Source organism: Musca vetustissima, unplaced genomic scaffold (genome assembly GCF_032173495.1).
Source record: "Musca vetustissima isolate MV318-11 ecotype Yass unplaced genomic scaffold, APGP_CSIRO_Mvet_v1 utg13038, whole genome shotgun sequence".
Lineage (NCBI taxonomy): Eukaryota > Metazoa > Arthropoda > Insecta > Diptera > Muscidae > Musca > Musca vetustissima.
The window spans coordinates 3,398-20,316 of NW_026878009.1; the positions used below are offsets into that span (position 1 = coordinate 3,398).

General features: G+C 31.8%; 3 protein-coding genes across 3 annotated transcripts in view; 1 reads left to right on the top strand and 2 right to left on the bottom strand.

Annotated features, from left to right (window-relative positions):
- Positions 1 to 2,175: 2,175 nt before the first annotated feature.
- LOC133322795 (BLOC-1-related complex subunit 8 homolog) lies at positions 2,176 to 2,697 on the bottom strand. The gene has a single exon (XM_061531751.1). The coding sequence runs from the start codon at positions 2,695 to 2,697 to the stop codon at positions 2,176 to 2,178; it is 522 nt and encodes a 173-aa protein (XP_061387735.1).
- A 611-nt stretch (positions 2,698 to 3,308) lies between these two features.
- On the top strand, positions 3,309 to 5,147 carry LOC133322792 (alkylated DNA repair protein alkB homolog 8). The gene has a single exon (XM_061531749.1). The coding sequence runs from the start codon at positions 3,309 to 3,311 to the stop codon at positions 5,145 to 5,147; it is 1,839 nt and encodes a 612-aa protein (XP_061387733.1).
- A 6,001-nt stretch (positions 5,148 to 11,148) lies between these two features.
- The window catches only part of LOC133322796 (uncharacterized), a 64,815-nt gene continuing 59,044 nt past the window's right edge, over positions 11,149 to 16,919 (bottom strand). The window contains exons 10-12 of the mRNA XM_061531752.1: positions 12,917 to 13,096; positions 11,663 to 11,922; positions 11,149 to 11,620 (exon numbers count right to left, since the gene is read on the bottom strand). Coding sequence (XP_061387736.1) covers positions 11,149 to 11,620; positions 11,663 to 11,922; positions 12,917 to 13,096 — 912 coding nt within the window. The remainder of the gene's footprint in view (positions 11,621 to 11,662; positions 11,923 to 12,916; positions 13,097 to 16,919) is intronic.

Consider the following 16,919-nt stretch of genomic DNA (forward strand, 5'->3'; position numbering starts at 1 on the left):
GTCAGGGTACATCAACAAGACGTCTTCTGAACATAGAATATTTTTTAATTTGTAAAATGCATCCAGTTGGGAGGCATTAAGATTGATGATAACCTTTTTGGATTTGGTTGCAGGAATTTTTCCGTTTTCTCCTTTTAAATTATCGGTTAAAGGTTTTGCAATTTTGGCAAAGTCCCTTATAAAACATCGGTAATAGTTCGCTAGCCCAAGAAATGATCTCAAAGCGAACAACGTCGTTGGTTCTGGGAAATTTTGTATGGCACTTATCTTTGATGGTGCCGTTTTTATACCTTCTTTTGATACGACAAAGCCAAGGTATTCAACTTCGGATTTAAAAAAAATTTGACTTTTCAATAGAGACTCTCATGTTTGCATCGAGCAGTTTCCTAAGAACACAGTCGATATGTTTTACATGATTCTCTTTGATACGACAAAGCCAAGGTATTCAACTTCGGATTTAAAAAAATTTGACTTTTCAATAGAGACTCTCATGTTTGCATCGAGCAGTTTCCTAAGAACACAGTCGATATGTTTTACATGATTCTCTTTGATACGACAAAGCCAAGGTATTCAACTTCGGATTTAAAAAAATTTGACTTTTCAATAGAGACTCTCATGTTTGCATCGAGCAGTTTCCTAAGAACACAGTCGATATGTTTTACATGATTCTCTTTGGTTTCTGAAAAAACAACTTTTTTATTTCTGAGTTTACAAATTCAGATACCCCCATTGGGTATGGATATAGTTTAGAGTAAATTGGTTCTTCGTTCTCCATGTTAATAGTAGCAACGATATTTGTGTTGTAAGGTAGTGCTTCTTTAGGATCAGCAAAAACCTTCATTCGTTTTTTTAACATTTTCTGAAAATCCGCCTTAACTGCGAAAGGCACATCAATCTTATCAATTTCTATAAAATTAACATCTTTACATTCAAAAAATTCAATAAGTTCAGAGCCAGAATTATGTCGGATGACTCCTTTATTTAGGTCAATGTTTGCATTGATTTGTTTTAATAGGTCTAAGCCCACAATAGCGTCAAATGTTGTTAAAGTTGGCAAAATGAAAAATGTAGAGTTCATGCCGAATAAATTTACAAAACATTTTTTGTTTAATAGGTGTTTGTCCATTGACAGAGTGAACCGAGAAAGGAGTACTTACAGGAATTATATGTTGAAAGGATTAATAATTTCCTCATTTTAGTCTCGGCGGAAATAAAATAAACATATTTCAGCTAACAAACACGGATAAAATTAAACAAAGAAAAATCTCCAACTAATTAAAAATTAAACAAAAAATACAAATAAAAAATAAAACAAACTGCCTAAAAGAAAAGCAAAAAAGAAGTCATTTGTCATGTCAAAGTGGTAGAAGGGAGAGGCAGTTGGAAAAAAGTTTAATAGTTGTGCAAGAATTTACAAAGAAACAAACCAACAACAACGAAATGGAAGTGTTTCTCCTATGGAAATGGACGACAATTTTCTTGATAGATCGTCGACTTTTTTGTCGACTTCTGATTTATGTGTCTGAATCGCTGCACGTACAGCGGATTCTATCAATTTTGAAATTTCGTCCGCGTTCATAATATCTTTTTTTATAGAAAAGTTGGTATAACACAATCTTAATCACTTCACAGAAATTGAAATATTTTAAATACGCACTATACGAAGTAAAAAAAAAATCTCTTGATATTTTCACCTGTTTTTGGACACACAATTTTTTCGACAAAAATTTTTTTAAATTCAATGAGTAATACACTTACATGACTTTGTTTTATATTATAATATGTTAGTGGATCCTTAGAGCTTCTTAGGGCGTCTTTTCTAGAGTGTAGAGCTTATCCCTTTTGCGTTAGTTGGACGACTTCATACAAAATAGATCCTCCGTTGGGTAGTTTTCGTTCTGGTTTTTGTGTAGACCTTATTCCTTTTGTGCGAGTTGGACGACTTGGGTAGTTTTTGTTCTTGTTTTTGTGCTGAGCTTATTCCTTTTGTGCGAGTTGGACGACTTGGGTAGTTTTCGTTCCTGTTTTTGTGTTTGGGTTGGGTCAGAGATTACTTTTTTCAAAGTAAATCCTTTAAATAAACCCGGTTGGGCGCCAGTTAATAAAAAGACTTGTGTGCCTTTTGGTGAGTTAGAATGAACTAACTTCTTTATTCAAATCAAAAACTTATTCTACTTAAACTAAACAAATCAAAATTGCTGACAATACGCTGACACTACACTTCCCATGGTCACGCCACCAGACGTAACACGACTCCATGCTAAGCACACAACAGTCAACCAAGCAAAGCTCACAAAGGCAACATTGTTGCCTGTTAGTTTGGCAGGGATGTGCTAACTTTTCCGCCTTGCCTTTGATTTCTTCATATTTCAATTGCTGCTTTAGAAATATTGAATTTTTAACCATATCCTGTATATTGGAAAATATTGCACCCGATGCTTCAATGTCCTTCATAGAACGTACAGCATATTCCATATCGAAACAATGTCCTTGTAGATCCTTTTGTAGCTCAATAACTTCAATTCTTTTATCAAGAATGGGTTGTAGAACTTTGCGAACATGTTCTTGGATACGATAAAATGCCAATGAAGGATCATTGGCGACAATGTGTATATTCTCGGATAGCTTTTCGGAAGATTTTCGAACTTTTACAGTTAAATCTGTATTTTGACTGGGTAATTTTTGATTATTTGACATTGCAAATTACTATTTTTTTATCTATACGATTGTTTTCTTTTTGTTGGTGCCTGTGTTCTATTGGTTTTTGTTTACTTGTGAAATAGAGTTCATTGGAACTATTCCGAGAAAGGAACGATCGGAACTAGCTCCAACTCTTTAATTAATATAGTTCATTATTCTGATCTCGTTCCTTTTCGGTCTCGTTCAGTTGAATTCCGTAGTTTCATTTCATTTTTTGCTTTAATTTTTGCACAATTTTCGATCATCTATTAACAACACGGAACTATGTGAGCGAAAAAAGAAACAAAAATAACGATGAAAGAGAGAGATTCAGAGGAACTATGTAGGGGTCGGAACTATATGGAGCAAAGGAACTATTTAGAGCTAAGAATTATAAAAAAGCAAAGGAACTATAAAGAGGAAAGGAACTGAATAGAATAAAGGAACTATTGCCCAACTCTATTTTGAAAGTCAAATCCTGTCAGACCATCGAGCCTTGTATACCCTAAAACAGCTGTTTATATTTCATACTTTATGCGACAACCCTGCAATCCAAATCACGTTGATTTGAGATTGTAAACAAAAACATTGGAACATTTTCCGAGGGAGTTCTTAAAAATCTAAAAACCATGTCTTCCAATTATCAATCGAAAAAGTTGGACAAAAAACAAAAACGATGTGTGGCAATTATTCAAAATGAGTGCAAAATCGAACCAGTTACCGATGGGGTTTCCAAATATGTGGCCATTCTCAATGCCGGTCTGTCCACGGGCCTTACAGAGGAATTGGTTCTGGAAACAGTGGAGAAATATGGACAAATATCTCGACTCTTGATGTTGCCAAACAAATCATATTGCTTTATGGAATGCAGTTCAACAGATGATGCCCAAAATATCGTACAAAATATGAATGGTATTTCGAAAATCGGACAAAAGGAAGCTGTTGTATACCTCTCATATTTTGCCGAACTTCCACAATCAGAAAATTCAAATTGGCTAAAACCTTTACCCGATGGATTAATATTACTAAATGATTTTATCACCGAAGAGGAGGAACGCCGTTTATTGGATGCCATACAAATGCTGGACATTGAAGTTGATGCTGCCTTAAAACATCGTAAAGTAAAGCATTTTGGTTATGAATTTATCTACGGGCGGAACAATGTTGATCCCGACAAGCCATTAAGTAATAAAATCCCTCAAGAATGTGATGGATTTTGGCCAAGACTAGAGGCAATCAGTATAGAACGTAACTATGATTTTGAATGGTATGTTCCGGATCAATTAACAGTAAATGCCTATGAACCTGGTCAGGGAATACCACCCCATGTTGATACCCACAGTGCCTTTTTGGATCCCATACTCTCTTTGTCCTTAGAGAGTGATGTTGTTATGGAGTTCCGTAAGGGCTTGGAAAAACGTTCGGTTGTATTACCACGACGTTCGTTGTTAATTATGTCTGGTGAAGCGCGCTATGATTGGACACATGGCATTACACCGCGCATTTTAGATGTTGTAATGACTGCTAATGGCAATTTGTCGACACGACGACGTTCAAAACGTACCTCTTTAACATTTAGAAAGCTACGAAGAGCTCCATGTAACTGTAATTTCCCCTTGCTTTGTGATACTAAATTGGAAGCATTGAAGACAACAGAATCAACAATTGAAACCGAGAAGGCCGCCCTTTTGGAAGAGAAAAATGTTCATAACGTCTACGACCACATTGCCGAACATTTCAGTGAAACCAGACATTCACCATGGCCACAGGTTGCAGATTTCCTTAAGAGTTTTCCCCCCTCGTCCATACTACTCGATGTTGGTTGCGGAAATGGTAAATATTTAAATTGTAATCCAAATCTACTCAACATTGGCTGTGATCGCAGTAATGGCCTGTTAAAGGTATGTTCTTCCCTCAACTATCAAACGTTCCGTTGTGATTGCATTCATGTTCCGGTGAGATCCAACAGTGTTGATGGTTGTATAAGTATTGCGGTTATACATCATTTGGCTACTAAGGAAAGACGTCTGATGGCTGTTAAAGAACTGGCACGAATTTTAAGACCCTCAGGCCGAGGTCTCATATATGTCTGGGCCAAAGATCAAAATGCCAATAATAAGAAATCATCTTATCTGCGGCAAAATAAATCGGTTAATAAACAAAAAGCCACCGAAGAACAACAGAGGCAACAAACGCAACAACAGCTGCAGGAGAAAGCTAAAGAAGCTCCCGTGGCACTGCCGGTACATACAAATCGTACGGAATTTTTGCAGCAAGATGTTTTGGTGCCGTGGAAAGTGAAAGGTCCAGTGCAACAAGTTGAGGCTGACAAATCGACATTTTTACGTTACTATCACGTATTTGAAGAAAACGAATTGGAATCGTTGATAGGCGAGGTGCCTGATATAAAGCTGGTTAAAAGTTACTATGATCAGGGTAATCATTGTGTGATTTTTGAAAAGATTTGAAATTATGGAAATTGGAAAAAAATATTGACTATATACTGTAATGATTTTATATTTAAATATTATTAAAAAAGTTATGAAAATTTTTAAATTTTGTATTTAATTAATTATTCATAGTATAACATCTTGTTATCGTTTCACAAAATATATAGGGGAAATTCCTGTGGTTACTGGAAAATCTTCCTTACGCTTTCCTGCAGACACTGAAGATTGTAACATCTTGCCAATATCATCGCTATTATAAATGATTAGAAAATTGCCAAAGAACAATTAAAGCTCCTCAGATGAGGATGGACTCTGAAAACTTTATTCACTCTGAATTCATGTATATCCTCAGCAATTGTAGAAGTTATGCTTTATATATTTAAAAAACTATCTCTCTCTGGTATATGATCCATTCTGTCACTTCTGGATTGAGAGTTTTATCCACCATGGGGTGGCAAGGATGATGCGAATAGACCTAAGCAGAAAGCACATTGTTATGCTTGCAGAAGCGACTGATGTAATGGAGGCATCTTTTTGACAATATAAAAAATCGATTAGATCATGAATTGAATCACATCAGGAAGCTATTGCAGCTTCATATGTTTTCAAAACTTTTTCATTAAATCAATTTTCCTCCCATGACCAATAGTGGAAATACACTTAAGCTTGTATGTGGCCAGTTGTACGCTCTAGAGAATGAAGAAAATTAGAAGAAGTCATAGTTAGATTTGTTTCCGAAAATCTAGGAATACCTTATTTTCTCCCCATTAAATAAAACAACAATTTAAATTTTGTATTTTAATATTTTCGTTGATGATGTATATTTTTGGTTTTCAATATTATCTTCTTCTTCTTCTTTACAATGATGAATAATGAGTTTACAATATTTATTTAGGTTTTTTTGTTTCTTCTTGTAAAGGCGACACAATCATGTAGATAGTGAAGGATGAGGTTGGTTAGGGGACGATATAGTGGACTTTCATTTGATGTGTTTTAGTTACAATGCTTTTGAAGTTATAAACTAATCAAACTAGGATTTATATACGATACGCATATATAAGTAAGTTTGTGTATATATTTTCCATTTTTTTGTTTGACATGCATTAAGGACAATGAACATAAAATAATAATAATAAAAAAACAGAATTATTTATTATACAGGGAGAAAAAAGTTTGTTGTTGTTTTTTTTAATTTTTTTGTTAGGTATGTTTAACATTTATTGTTAAGTTAATTGGACCATGAATTGACAATTCCATCGTTTTATTTTTGTAATTTAAAATATATATTTGTGTGTATTTGAAACTCTGATATTATAGAGTTGTTGTTATTTTGTTATTAGTTAATGTAGCTGTTTCTCATTGTTTTTTTTTTTTGGTACAAAAAATAATAGTTACATATACATATATATATATATATATATATAATTTTAATTTAAACACAATATATGCCATTAACTAATTTAAATTGTAAATCTTTTTTTGAATTTGTAATAAAAATTTAGATATGTTTTCACATTAAGTTTTATCTAGAAAAATAATAATAATTACATTTTGACAATTTGAAATATACATTATTTGTATGTAGTATAATAATATATAGATAACATTTAACATAACAGATATGTTCTTAAATTATTTAAATGAGAACAAATCCTATAATTATTTACACTTAGTTTTTTATATAATTGAGTTAAAATATTTAAATGTATACATTCAGTATAAATATTATTATTATTGTTGTATTTTATATTTTCGGTTAAAAAATATATCTAAATTCCCATAGTCTTGTCGATAACCAAACCATTTAATTTTTATATGCTAGTTACTATTTTTTTAAATAAATTTTCTTAATTAGATTTCCATTCTATATATGTATATATATAAATCTGTTTTTGTATGAGCAATACCAATTACATTTTACCAAAATATTTTTACTCAATCATCATATCTATGCCTATACATTAATTTCGTGTTCTCTTCTATATATAACTCCTCTTAATTTAGTGTATTATACAAATTAGACATTTTCATTATCTAAAATTTAGTATATAATATATTTTTTTAATATAAAGTTTTGTAGCTAAATATATGCATTTGTTGTGATTTTTCTTCATTTTTTGTAGAGGGGTTTGTTTGGAGTTTTTGTAATTTTTTTGTTATAATTATATTAGGTAAAGCTTACACCATTGTACCATGAAAGGGAAATATTAATTTTCATCGGCAAATGTTATTATCCAAAGACACAAAAAATAAAATATATCTAAAAAAATATTTTATAAACACTATGGAAAGTCTGCGAGTTACTAACTTTTCTGTGGACGCACATTTAAAGTATATTTATTTCAATGGTTTTAAAATGGTAATGGGAGGAAGATCCCACAGAAAATTTGTTTTCAAACACATTGTGAATAAATCTGAATTTTCGTTATCAGTCCAACACGACGAAAAAACGACTCGAAGAATGCGGTCTCTTGGAAATTAACTTCAAACCAGAAGGTATTTTTTTTTGATACATAAACATAAAAACCAATATTTTTCAACTATTTTTCTCTTTCAGATTATTGCAACATCTTTGGATATACCGCGTGAACGCTGGCTACAAATTTCAACATGTTCGGCATCATTCTGTATTTTTTGGAATTACTTCACATTTGTGCATTTCATAACTGATGTGTTTTTGTTATAAGTTGCTAATTCAATCTCAAGATCTATGCGTGGACGCTAATTAATAGAAGCCCACACACAAATATATTGGTACGCTCATTTGGTGATGTAAACATATCCATAGGGACAAAACAACTCCCATGTACAATGAAATGGTAGCTATTATGGATCTAGGATTAGGCCAAGTTAGATTAGTTCAATCGAAAGGAATCTTTGTGTTCCAATATCTCAAACATATTACTTGCAATGTATGTCAATTAAAATACTACCGCTTGTAGCTTTATGCCATGGAATCTTTGAGTAGCTCGATGGCCATACAATTCCGTCAATAAAACACCCAGACATAATTGGGGTCACAATCGGCAGTTCCTGTTACATGTTAAAATATATTGGTATCGCTCGACGTTTTGGATAGGTCAGTCAATGACCTCCTAGGCCTTATCATTGTGGAAAAAGAAGGTAGCACTGAAAACTGAAAATAGTATAACTCTTAATGGTTCCAGTAGGTCATTCGCAGAGTGAGCGTTTCATTACCTGATTGGGGTTTTCTGTGAGTGTAATCACAGAACTACAGGACTAATTTAAACGAGACAACCTTTAGACCAAGTACACAGATTCGGAATCATTTTGGCATGGAAAATATGGGCAGCAGTAGAATACCCAACAATAGCTTTTGTTATTATAATAGGTCAATAACAAAAGCTATTGTTGGGTATTCTACAAGCAATGGCACTGCAATATCCCTATTGCCAAGATTTTTGACATTTCTGGAACTGTGCGTACCTAACATTCTTACAGGTTATCTTGAAAAGAGGGGTGGTTTACACACCATCTCTTGTCCAATAATAGGACATGCATTTAAGCCTGTGAGTGGTCTGTTGGGTGATCTTGAAAAGGGAGAAAGTTAGATGAAGTCATCTTTAGATTTGGTTTTGGTTTTTTCTAAGAATCCTCTTTGGTTTGTGAAGTCATTTAGGCCATCCCCTCAGGTCGGCTGTTTCGCGAAAAGTGTTATTTCCTAAAAAATGGATTCGAAAGCTTGAAAAGGCTGGGCCCAGGAATTGTTCCAACGTTTCGCTGTCTTCTCCACATACTCTACACCAGATGTTTATCTCGAATCGAATCATGTGTAAGTAGGCCTGCAGGCTGTTATTTCCTGTGAGAATACCTGTCTGTCTGTTGATTTCCTTTTTTTTTGTTTGTGTTTTTTCCAGTCCTATAACTGACTCAGTAATTAAATCCGATAGAAGCATTGAAGAAAGTGGGATGGTAAAAAAGTATAGCTATTTAAAAGGCTTATATAGGGCTTGGTTTTAAAATCAGTTTTACTCAAGGTATTTTTTACTCAAAATATCTTCGATTTTATACTATATATACGAACAACAGTGTATTTTGAGAAGAAAAGTTCTTCAATTATCTTTTTTTTTCATATAAATGAAAATATACTTCTTGATAATGACGATTTGCCGATGAAAAATAATTTTATTTCAATTTGAACGGAAAATAAAATCAATAAATTTCTCATAATAAAATTCTTTTTGTTTTATTTGGGTTGTATTTACACATAAATTTTATGTTTTAAAAAATACAATTGTGGCTATGCTAGAAATTTATACTCTTGTTTTTTTATATACTAACATCCCTATTTCATTGTTTTTGTTTTGGGTTTTTTGGTCTCATTATTTTGTAAATATTATTATTCATACTGTTTTAATTGATTTGTAATTAGCTATGCTGACTTTTGAATAAATCAAGTCCTTTTATTTTGTTGTGGTGCATATGCTAAAAAGGTAGATAGTAACTATCCTGCTGCAGGTTGTGGATGGTGGGCTGTGGTGGGTGGGTGTTACACTTAGCTCTAAAAAATAGTGTGTGTATTTGTTTTCGGGGTAGGGTGTGATATGCTCTTAACGTATTAACAGATTTTGTAAAGATTTCTTAATTTGGTTTGTTTTTGGCCCATTCTTGTTTTCTCTTTTTGTTTGGTTTTAAATGTCAAAAAAATATTAGGGGTTTTTTTTTGGAGATTTTAAAACTAAACTTATTTCCCTATATATTTTCTAATTAGAACTTAGAACTATTCTATTAATATTTAGTTTTATTTTTAATTAAATAAAAATAAGTTTTGTTTTACTTTTTTTTAGTATAGGTTTAAAGCTAAAGTTGATTTTCTTTAGTTTTTAAACAAATTAAAGCTTCTTTGCCAAGATTTTCTTTTAGTTTAGTTTAAGTTTATCTGGTTTATTTGTTGGTAAGATATTTAGATTGTTGTTAGTTGGTTTATTTGTTGCTGTTGTTGTTGGTTTTTGTTTCGTAGAAACAAAACACCGAAACATTTATTTAAAATTCATTTGGGAAAATAGAAATTGGAAGGAACTTGAACTTGAGTGTGTGTTGTTATTGTTTTTCGTTTAAAGTTTGTTTATATTTGAAGAGGTTATGAATTTCAGAATGTAATATAAGAATTTGAAAAATTTACTACTTTGTTAATAAAATAATTGACATTTATTGATTAAAAATACTATTATATTAATATGTTTAATAAATTATTAGTTTTCAAAGATTTATTTAAAATAAAATTATTGTCTGAGTGTTGCAGAAATTTAGGAAAAATGTTGAAATTTCAAAAAAAAAAGAATACAAATACAAATAAAGTTTCGAAAAAATAAAATTGAAAAATGTTAATATTTTAAAAATTGTAGTGTGGTATTTTTAAATTAGTGTTTAGATAAAATGTTTAAATCGGAAAATATTTTAAAAATTAAAAAAAAAACAATTTTTAATTGCAAAACATTGATTTTTTATTTTATTTAAAAAATTGTTAAATATATTATTTTTTTATTAAATATTTAGATAAAATGTTTAAAACAAATAAAAAATTATACAAAATTTAACGTTTAAAAAATAAAATCTAAGATTTTTAATTGTAAAATTTTTATTTATATTTAATTTGTTTACAAACTTAAAACTGTAATGAGACAAATTTTTAAAATGTTTCATATGAAAATTTAGAAAAAGTTTCAGTTTCATTAAATCTAGAGACATTTCTAGTTTTTTTTATTATAAAGAATTGTATATAATTGTTTTTAACATCTAAAGAGTGCAAAATGTAAAAAAACTAGTTACAGTTAAATACATATATGAAAATACACATACATATAAAAATATATATACTTCCAATATATATTTTAATTTGTGAAAAAAAGTGTTTTAAAAAAATATTTGTTTACCTCCCTGATATTCCATTCCCATTTCTATTTTACGGCATGGCATGACATGCATGCCGTTTTTTCTTTCATTACACATCTCATCTCTAGTGAATTGAATTTTAAATAAATGTTTCGGCTACCATTTGTTACAAACAATCACTGGGCGGTGGCTTTTCATCGGATGGCGATGGACCCGACACGGAAACCATGGGTAAATTATTTAATTTTGGTGTTATACTCTTCATTTTTAATGCCTTAGGACTACTGTGGGTGGATGAGAGTACCGGCGAGGCGGTTGAAGAACGTTGACGAACCAGGACACGTGGCCTACTTACCACTGTTGAATTGTTGTTGCTGATGCTGCCGTTGTTATTGTGGACGATAATGGCTGTGGGTGGTGCTGGCAATGGTGCCGGGGCCGGTGGTATTGGTATTGTTACCGGTACTGGTACCGTCACCTGCACCGTATGACCTGGCATTGGATCTATGGGTATTGAAACCAATTCTTCGACTGTATCGGCTGAATCATGGGAAGCTGAATTGAATGATAGGGTATTGGCTGCACTTAGAGGAGGTGGTGGTTGTGCTGCTGCTGTTGGAGGTGCGGGTATAATAACACTTGTTAATGCTGCTGCTGTTGCAGTTTTTTGTTGTTGTTGCTGCTGCTGTTGTTCGGCTTCTCGTATATGCGACGGAGGTGTTTCTATCGATATACTACCGACCACTTTATTTGATGTGGTGACCGTTGCCGAATGATTGAGCACACTGGTCGCTGCCAGCAATTTCTCCACATTGTTTTTGAGCGCAACTACCGGATGATTTTCCACACTTCTTGAGCAATCGTGCATTTCGATGCCGTTATCATTTTGAGCATCGTTGTTGTCATCGGTGTGCCATTGTCGGTTTTCGGCAAAACTTTTCTGTATATGAGTGAAATTGAAAAACAAAGGAAAATGAAAATGGAAAATGGATTATATACATACTAATGTAGTTATTTATAAAAATTTAATAAAATTTTTTGATAATATAAAAAAATTAAAAAATACAATTTTATTAAAAAATTCATTGTAAAATCACAATATTGTTAATCGATTAGATCGGTCTAAGTCCTCCAGAAGTAAATGTATCAGCCACAAATAAAAATGTTGCCTTTTTCACACAAAAAAGTCTGGTTGCATGAAACGTGCCATGCTTTTTCCTTAGTCATATGTGTTAAATATCGTAGAGTTCGGATCATAATTGTGGCCCCCAGAGGGACTAGAAAAACAGACAAAATACATTTTTTTGGTCCGATTTACCTAAACCGATCATTACAAAAACTATAGGTGCCATCTTCGGCCAGAACAGACTCATCATGTAAACATTTATGACCATTGGTGCAGCTAGATAGATATGACAATTGGTATATTAAAAAGGCGATTCTATGTTCAATATTTCGTGGCGTTACAAACCACTTGGCCACATTTATAATTTTCGATTATTTTACTATTCGAATCCTCTTTTTAGTTCGGCAAAATAGCTCCAATGGAAATTTATTTTTGTGGAGAATTGTATTCTTTTTTACACTAGTCCACTTTTTTGGAATTTTTAATTTTTTAACTTACATTATGGCCTTCACACAAACACAGACCGCAATCGAGGTGTCCGATTTCCTAAAACTTCTGCACATTTTTAATAATCATAACTTCGGTACAATTTACAATTTAATTTTTTTCATATTATAAATATTTTCATATCATATAAAAAGGTTATTAAAGGCTTGGCGGAATAGGAAACCAAAATCAGGGGAAACAAAATTCAGGATCATGGATTGTTTAGGGAAAGGTAACATAACGTGGATTAATAATTTCAAAACAAAAAATGTTATTCCCCTCTCTTCACATCCTCGCCATCTTCCACTCATGCTGTTTTTACCTTTCTGCCATTGTCTGTTATATTTTCGGCACTTTTCGCTTTGCGGCACAGGACACTCTGTGATCCATGACGACGCAGGAATTCAATGGAATCAAATCCACGACCTTCGGAGGATACAAATATGGCGGAATTGATGCGGCTACGTGTTATGCGCTCTGATATGGAGGCCGAATGTTCCTCCTGAAAGACATGGAAGTGCTGGAAAAATTAAAGACAAAAACAACAACGGGAGGGAAAAAGAAATAACAATACGTTAATGTTACACAGAAGACACCAAATCACACAAACAGTTGCAACTGTGTGTAACGGTGTGCGGGTGTGTAAATACAATTATTACAAGTGTGTAAAGAAGGATGTGTGTGTTTTTGTGAAAAAAAACTAAATGGTTGCAACTGTTTGTTTTTAACTCCACCATAACTAAATAACTACATTTATTGCTACATACAAAATGCTGTTTACAAATAAAAATAAAAAATATTCATATTTTGGGAAACCAAAAAACGAAAACAAGACATGAAAACGACATAAAATCTATGACAGCTGGTTCGTTTGATTGATTCGGATTGGTTGGTTGAATGCTTACACGACTACAATGTAGAGGTTGATAGGCTAGTGCTCCACAATCGCTGCTATCAAACTGTAAGTAAAGAGACCACAACAATAATAGAAAGAGAAAAAAACGAGACACAGAGAGAAAAAGACAAAAGGACAACACGAAGAAAAAAACGACGAATTATTTTTAATACATTTTATACTTTTACAAAGGACTCAAACGTAAAAAAAACAAAAAACTAAAGGAGACACAACAATGGAATTGCTTCTTCATTTCGATATGACCTTTTTTGAAGGCCTCATTTTTTTTTAACCAGACAATTTTTTTTTATTTTTTTCACAATTGCTTATTTGCATATTTATTTTGAAGACATTACAAATTCAATGTTGGTGAAATTATGTTTTTTTTTGTTGTTGTATATTTTATTTTTGCTAAAACGAACATGTAAGGCATCTTGTTCTTTGCTGTTTTATTGTTGTTGTATTTTTTGTTTTTGGTTGGTGAACAGATATAATTAATTGAAATAAAATTCGAAAATAATGAAAATTCATGTAAATGAAAGCCACCATTCATTGAAAGCTGTGAATATGTTTATTGTCGACTGTTTATGAATGTCGGTGTGTGCGTGTTGATTCTTTTGTTTATTTCCAGACGGTGTCTTGAATATGAAACTGCTTTTCTGTCAACTTACACAAATACACGTAAACGTTTTTTTTTGCCACTACAAAACAAAAGACAAACTGAGAGCAACATAAAACAGAACGAATAAATTAATTTAAAATCATCGAACAATTCAATGGAATTACAGAAAAAAAGATAATTGAAAATTAAAATAAGCAGAATATATTTGTAAAAATTCTAATTATCTTTATTACAATACTGAAGAAAATTTTGAGTTGTTTTTCTATAAAAAAATCATTTAATCTTCTCTCTAATATTTTTCTTCATAACAATAAAATCCCTTCCTGAGATGTTAATCTTTTCTCTATATAAAAATCCTGAGAACTTTGAATTATTCCAAATTTGCTTCTTAAAGAACTCAATGAATTTTCTTCAATAGAAATAAGATCATCAGTGATTTTTAATTGAAAAAAAAACTTCTTCACTGATACTGGATTCTCAGATATTTTCAATAAAAAATCACAAAATCGCCCTAATGAAGCTTAAGTCTCAATGTATCTGGGGTCACAGATTTTTTTCTCATGATCTATACATAAAATCTCGGCAGGGAGTCTGGTGCCTCTGACCTTTTTTCTGCAGAAAAAATATCCGCAATGAAACTGAGGTTTCCAACTTTTTCTATAAAAAAGTGATGAGAAAAACTGAGTTTTTTTCTATACAAAAAATTTCCTCAATTTAACTAAGGTTTTCTATAGAATACATTCTTCCTCGGTGGAAATAAAGTCTATCTAAAAACATTCCTCAGAACTTCCTTCCTAATGGAGTTATATAGTCCTTCTGTGTTTTTTTATGGAAAACGCTCTCCTCACTGAACTGAGATGTGTGAATTTTTTTCTGTAGAAAACCATTTCCGAAGTGACCTGATATCTTTAATTTTTTATATAGAATTATTTATTATATTCAGTCTGTAATTTTTTTTTCTCTATAAAAAATCCTTCATAGTGAATTGAATTGCTAAGTCTCTGAATTTTTTCTCTAAAAAAATCCACCACGGCGAATTGAGGTCTGAGATTTTTTTTAATAGAAAAAAGTGTTTCTCCTTAGTCGGAGGTCTGAGAACGTTTTCCTATTACAGAAACTCTACTTCCGAGTAATTTATTTGTGAGGGTTTTCTAAAGAAAAACTGCTCTAAAATGGAACTCCGTTCAAGGATTCATTCTTTTCGTGTAAATTTATGTATGGATTTTTGTTTGTGATTTTTTTTTCAATAGAAGAAATTATCTTCAGTTAAATAGATGTCAGGATTTTATTTTCTATTTATAATAATGTTCTGCCACAAGCTAGCTAAATAAGTACGTAATCTTTTCGCCATCTATCAAAAAAATCTTATAATTGCTGAACTGAGGTCTGGAATTTTTTTCAATTGTAAAAAGATTCTTCTGTCGGAATTCTTAAATGACAATCTCAACAAAATGTTTTTTAATGTTTTTTTTCTTAAAAGGAATTCAATTTCTATTAATTGAGTTTCGGATTTATTTTCTTCAGGAAAAAAACCTCTTCATTAACATTGGTCCGATTTTTTTCTATTGATATTAAATACTATATTCGTCTGGGTATTTTTTGACTGAAAAATATTCTGCTCAAATTTTCTATAGGTGAAGTTCTCCTCATAGATTTTTTTTCTAAAAAAATGTCCATCCCTTAACTGAGGTCTATAGCACAAATCTCGTTCTCAGTGAATCGTATTCTATGAAGTTTCCCTCTTAAGTCTTTTTTATTTAAAACATTTTAATTTGCTTGTGTAACTTTTGAAACATTTTTCTCTAAGATTACATAACTTTGTCATTTCCATTTAATTAGTTTTGTTACAAAACAAAACTTTGGACAAATATTTAAACAAAAAACATGAAACAAATTTAAACTGTCACCCAACGAAAAAAAAAAATTACAAACAAAGGTTGTAACATAAAACAAATTAGCCAAGGTTGAAATTCTAGAGACTGAGTGTTAACATAGGAGAGAGAGAGTGAGAGTAAGGGAGAAATGTGTGCCATGAAAATGTTATGGGGGATTAGTGATAAGCCTTGGGACAAGGGCGGCAGGCCGGTCAGGATAAGTATTGTTTATGAAATTTGGTGCGAAAAAAGCAAAAAAAATAATAACAACATTGGTGTTACTTTGTGAGAAACAAAAAATAAATACAATAAAATATATAAAATTAATAGAAAAAATAAAATTACAGGTAAATTAAGATGCTTATTTATTTCAATAACCGTTAATGAGAGCAAGAGTATACAACAAAGGAGGACATACCACAATTTGTTGCTATAGGTAATTGCATGTGAGAAGAAGAGAGATTTGTAGTGAGAGAGAGCGGAAGTTATGGGCAAACCAACTTGATTGCACGAGTGCTTAACATTCGATTGATCTATCGTGTTTCCGAGTAGTGATTGACTGACTGTTTGTTGTTGCTGTTGTTGTTGTGAGATGCTATTGAGTGTGTGCGTGTGTGCTTGTAAATGACTGTGTCTCTAACATACATTGTGTGTGTGTGTGTTATACATTGCATTGTGTGTAGAGGACTCTCTGTTGTTGATCAACACAAAGTCACTTGGCGTTAATTATAAGTAATGTACCGTAACGTATACGTATCGTATCTCTCTGTATTAATGTTATAGTTTGATTTCAATGATTTTTAATTGATTTTTCTAAGTGATTGCTATTTATTGACAATTTCATAGCTGCAATTTATGATACATATGCATATAGATTCCTGTGGGTGCTTCGGTGATACAATGATAGTGTCTGTGCAAGTACTATTTTGCATTT

Excerpts from the sequence above, each read along its gene's own strand:
- LOC133322795 (XM_061531751.1), bottom strand. The coding sequence starts at position 2,697 with ATGTCAAATAATCAAAAATTACCCAGTCAAAATACAGATTTAACTGTA.
- LOC133322792 (XM_061531749.1), top strand. The coding sequence starts at position 3,309 with ATGTCTTCCAATTATCAATCGAAAAAGTTGGACAAAAAACAAAAACGA.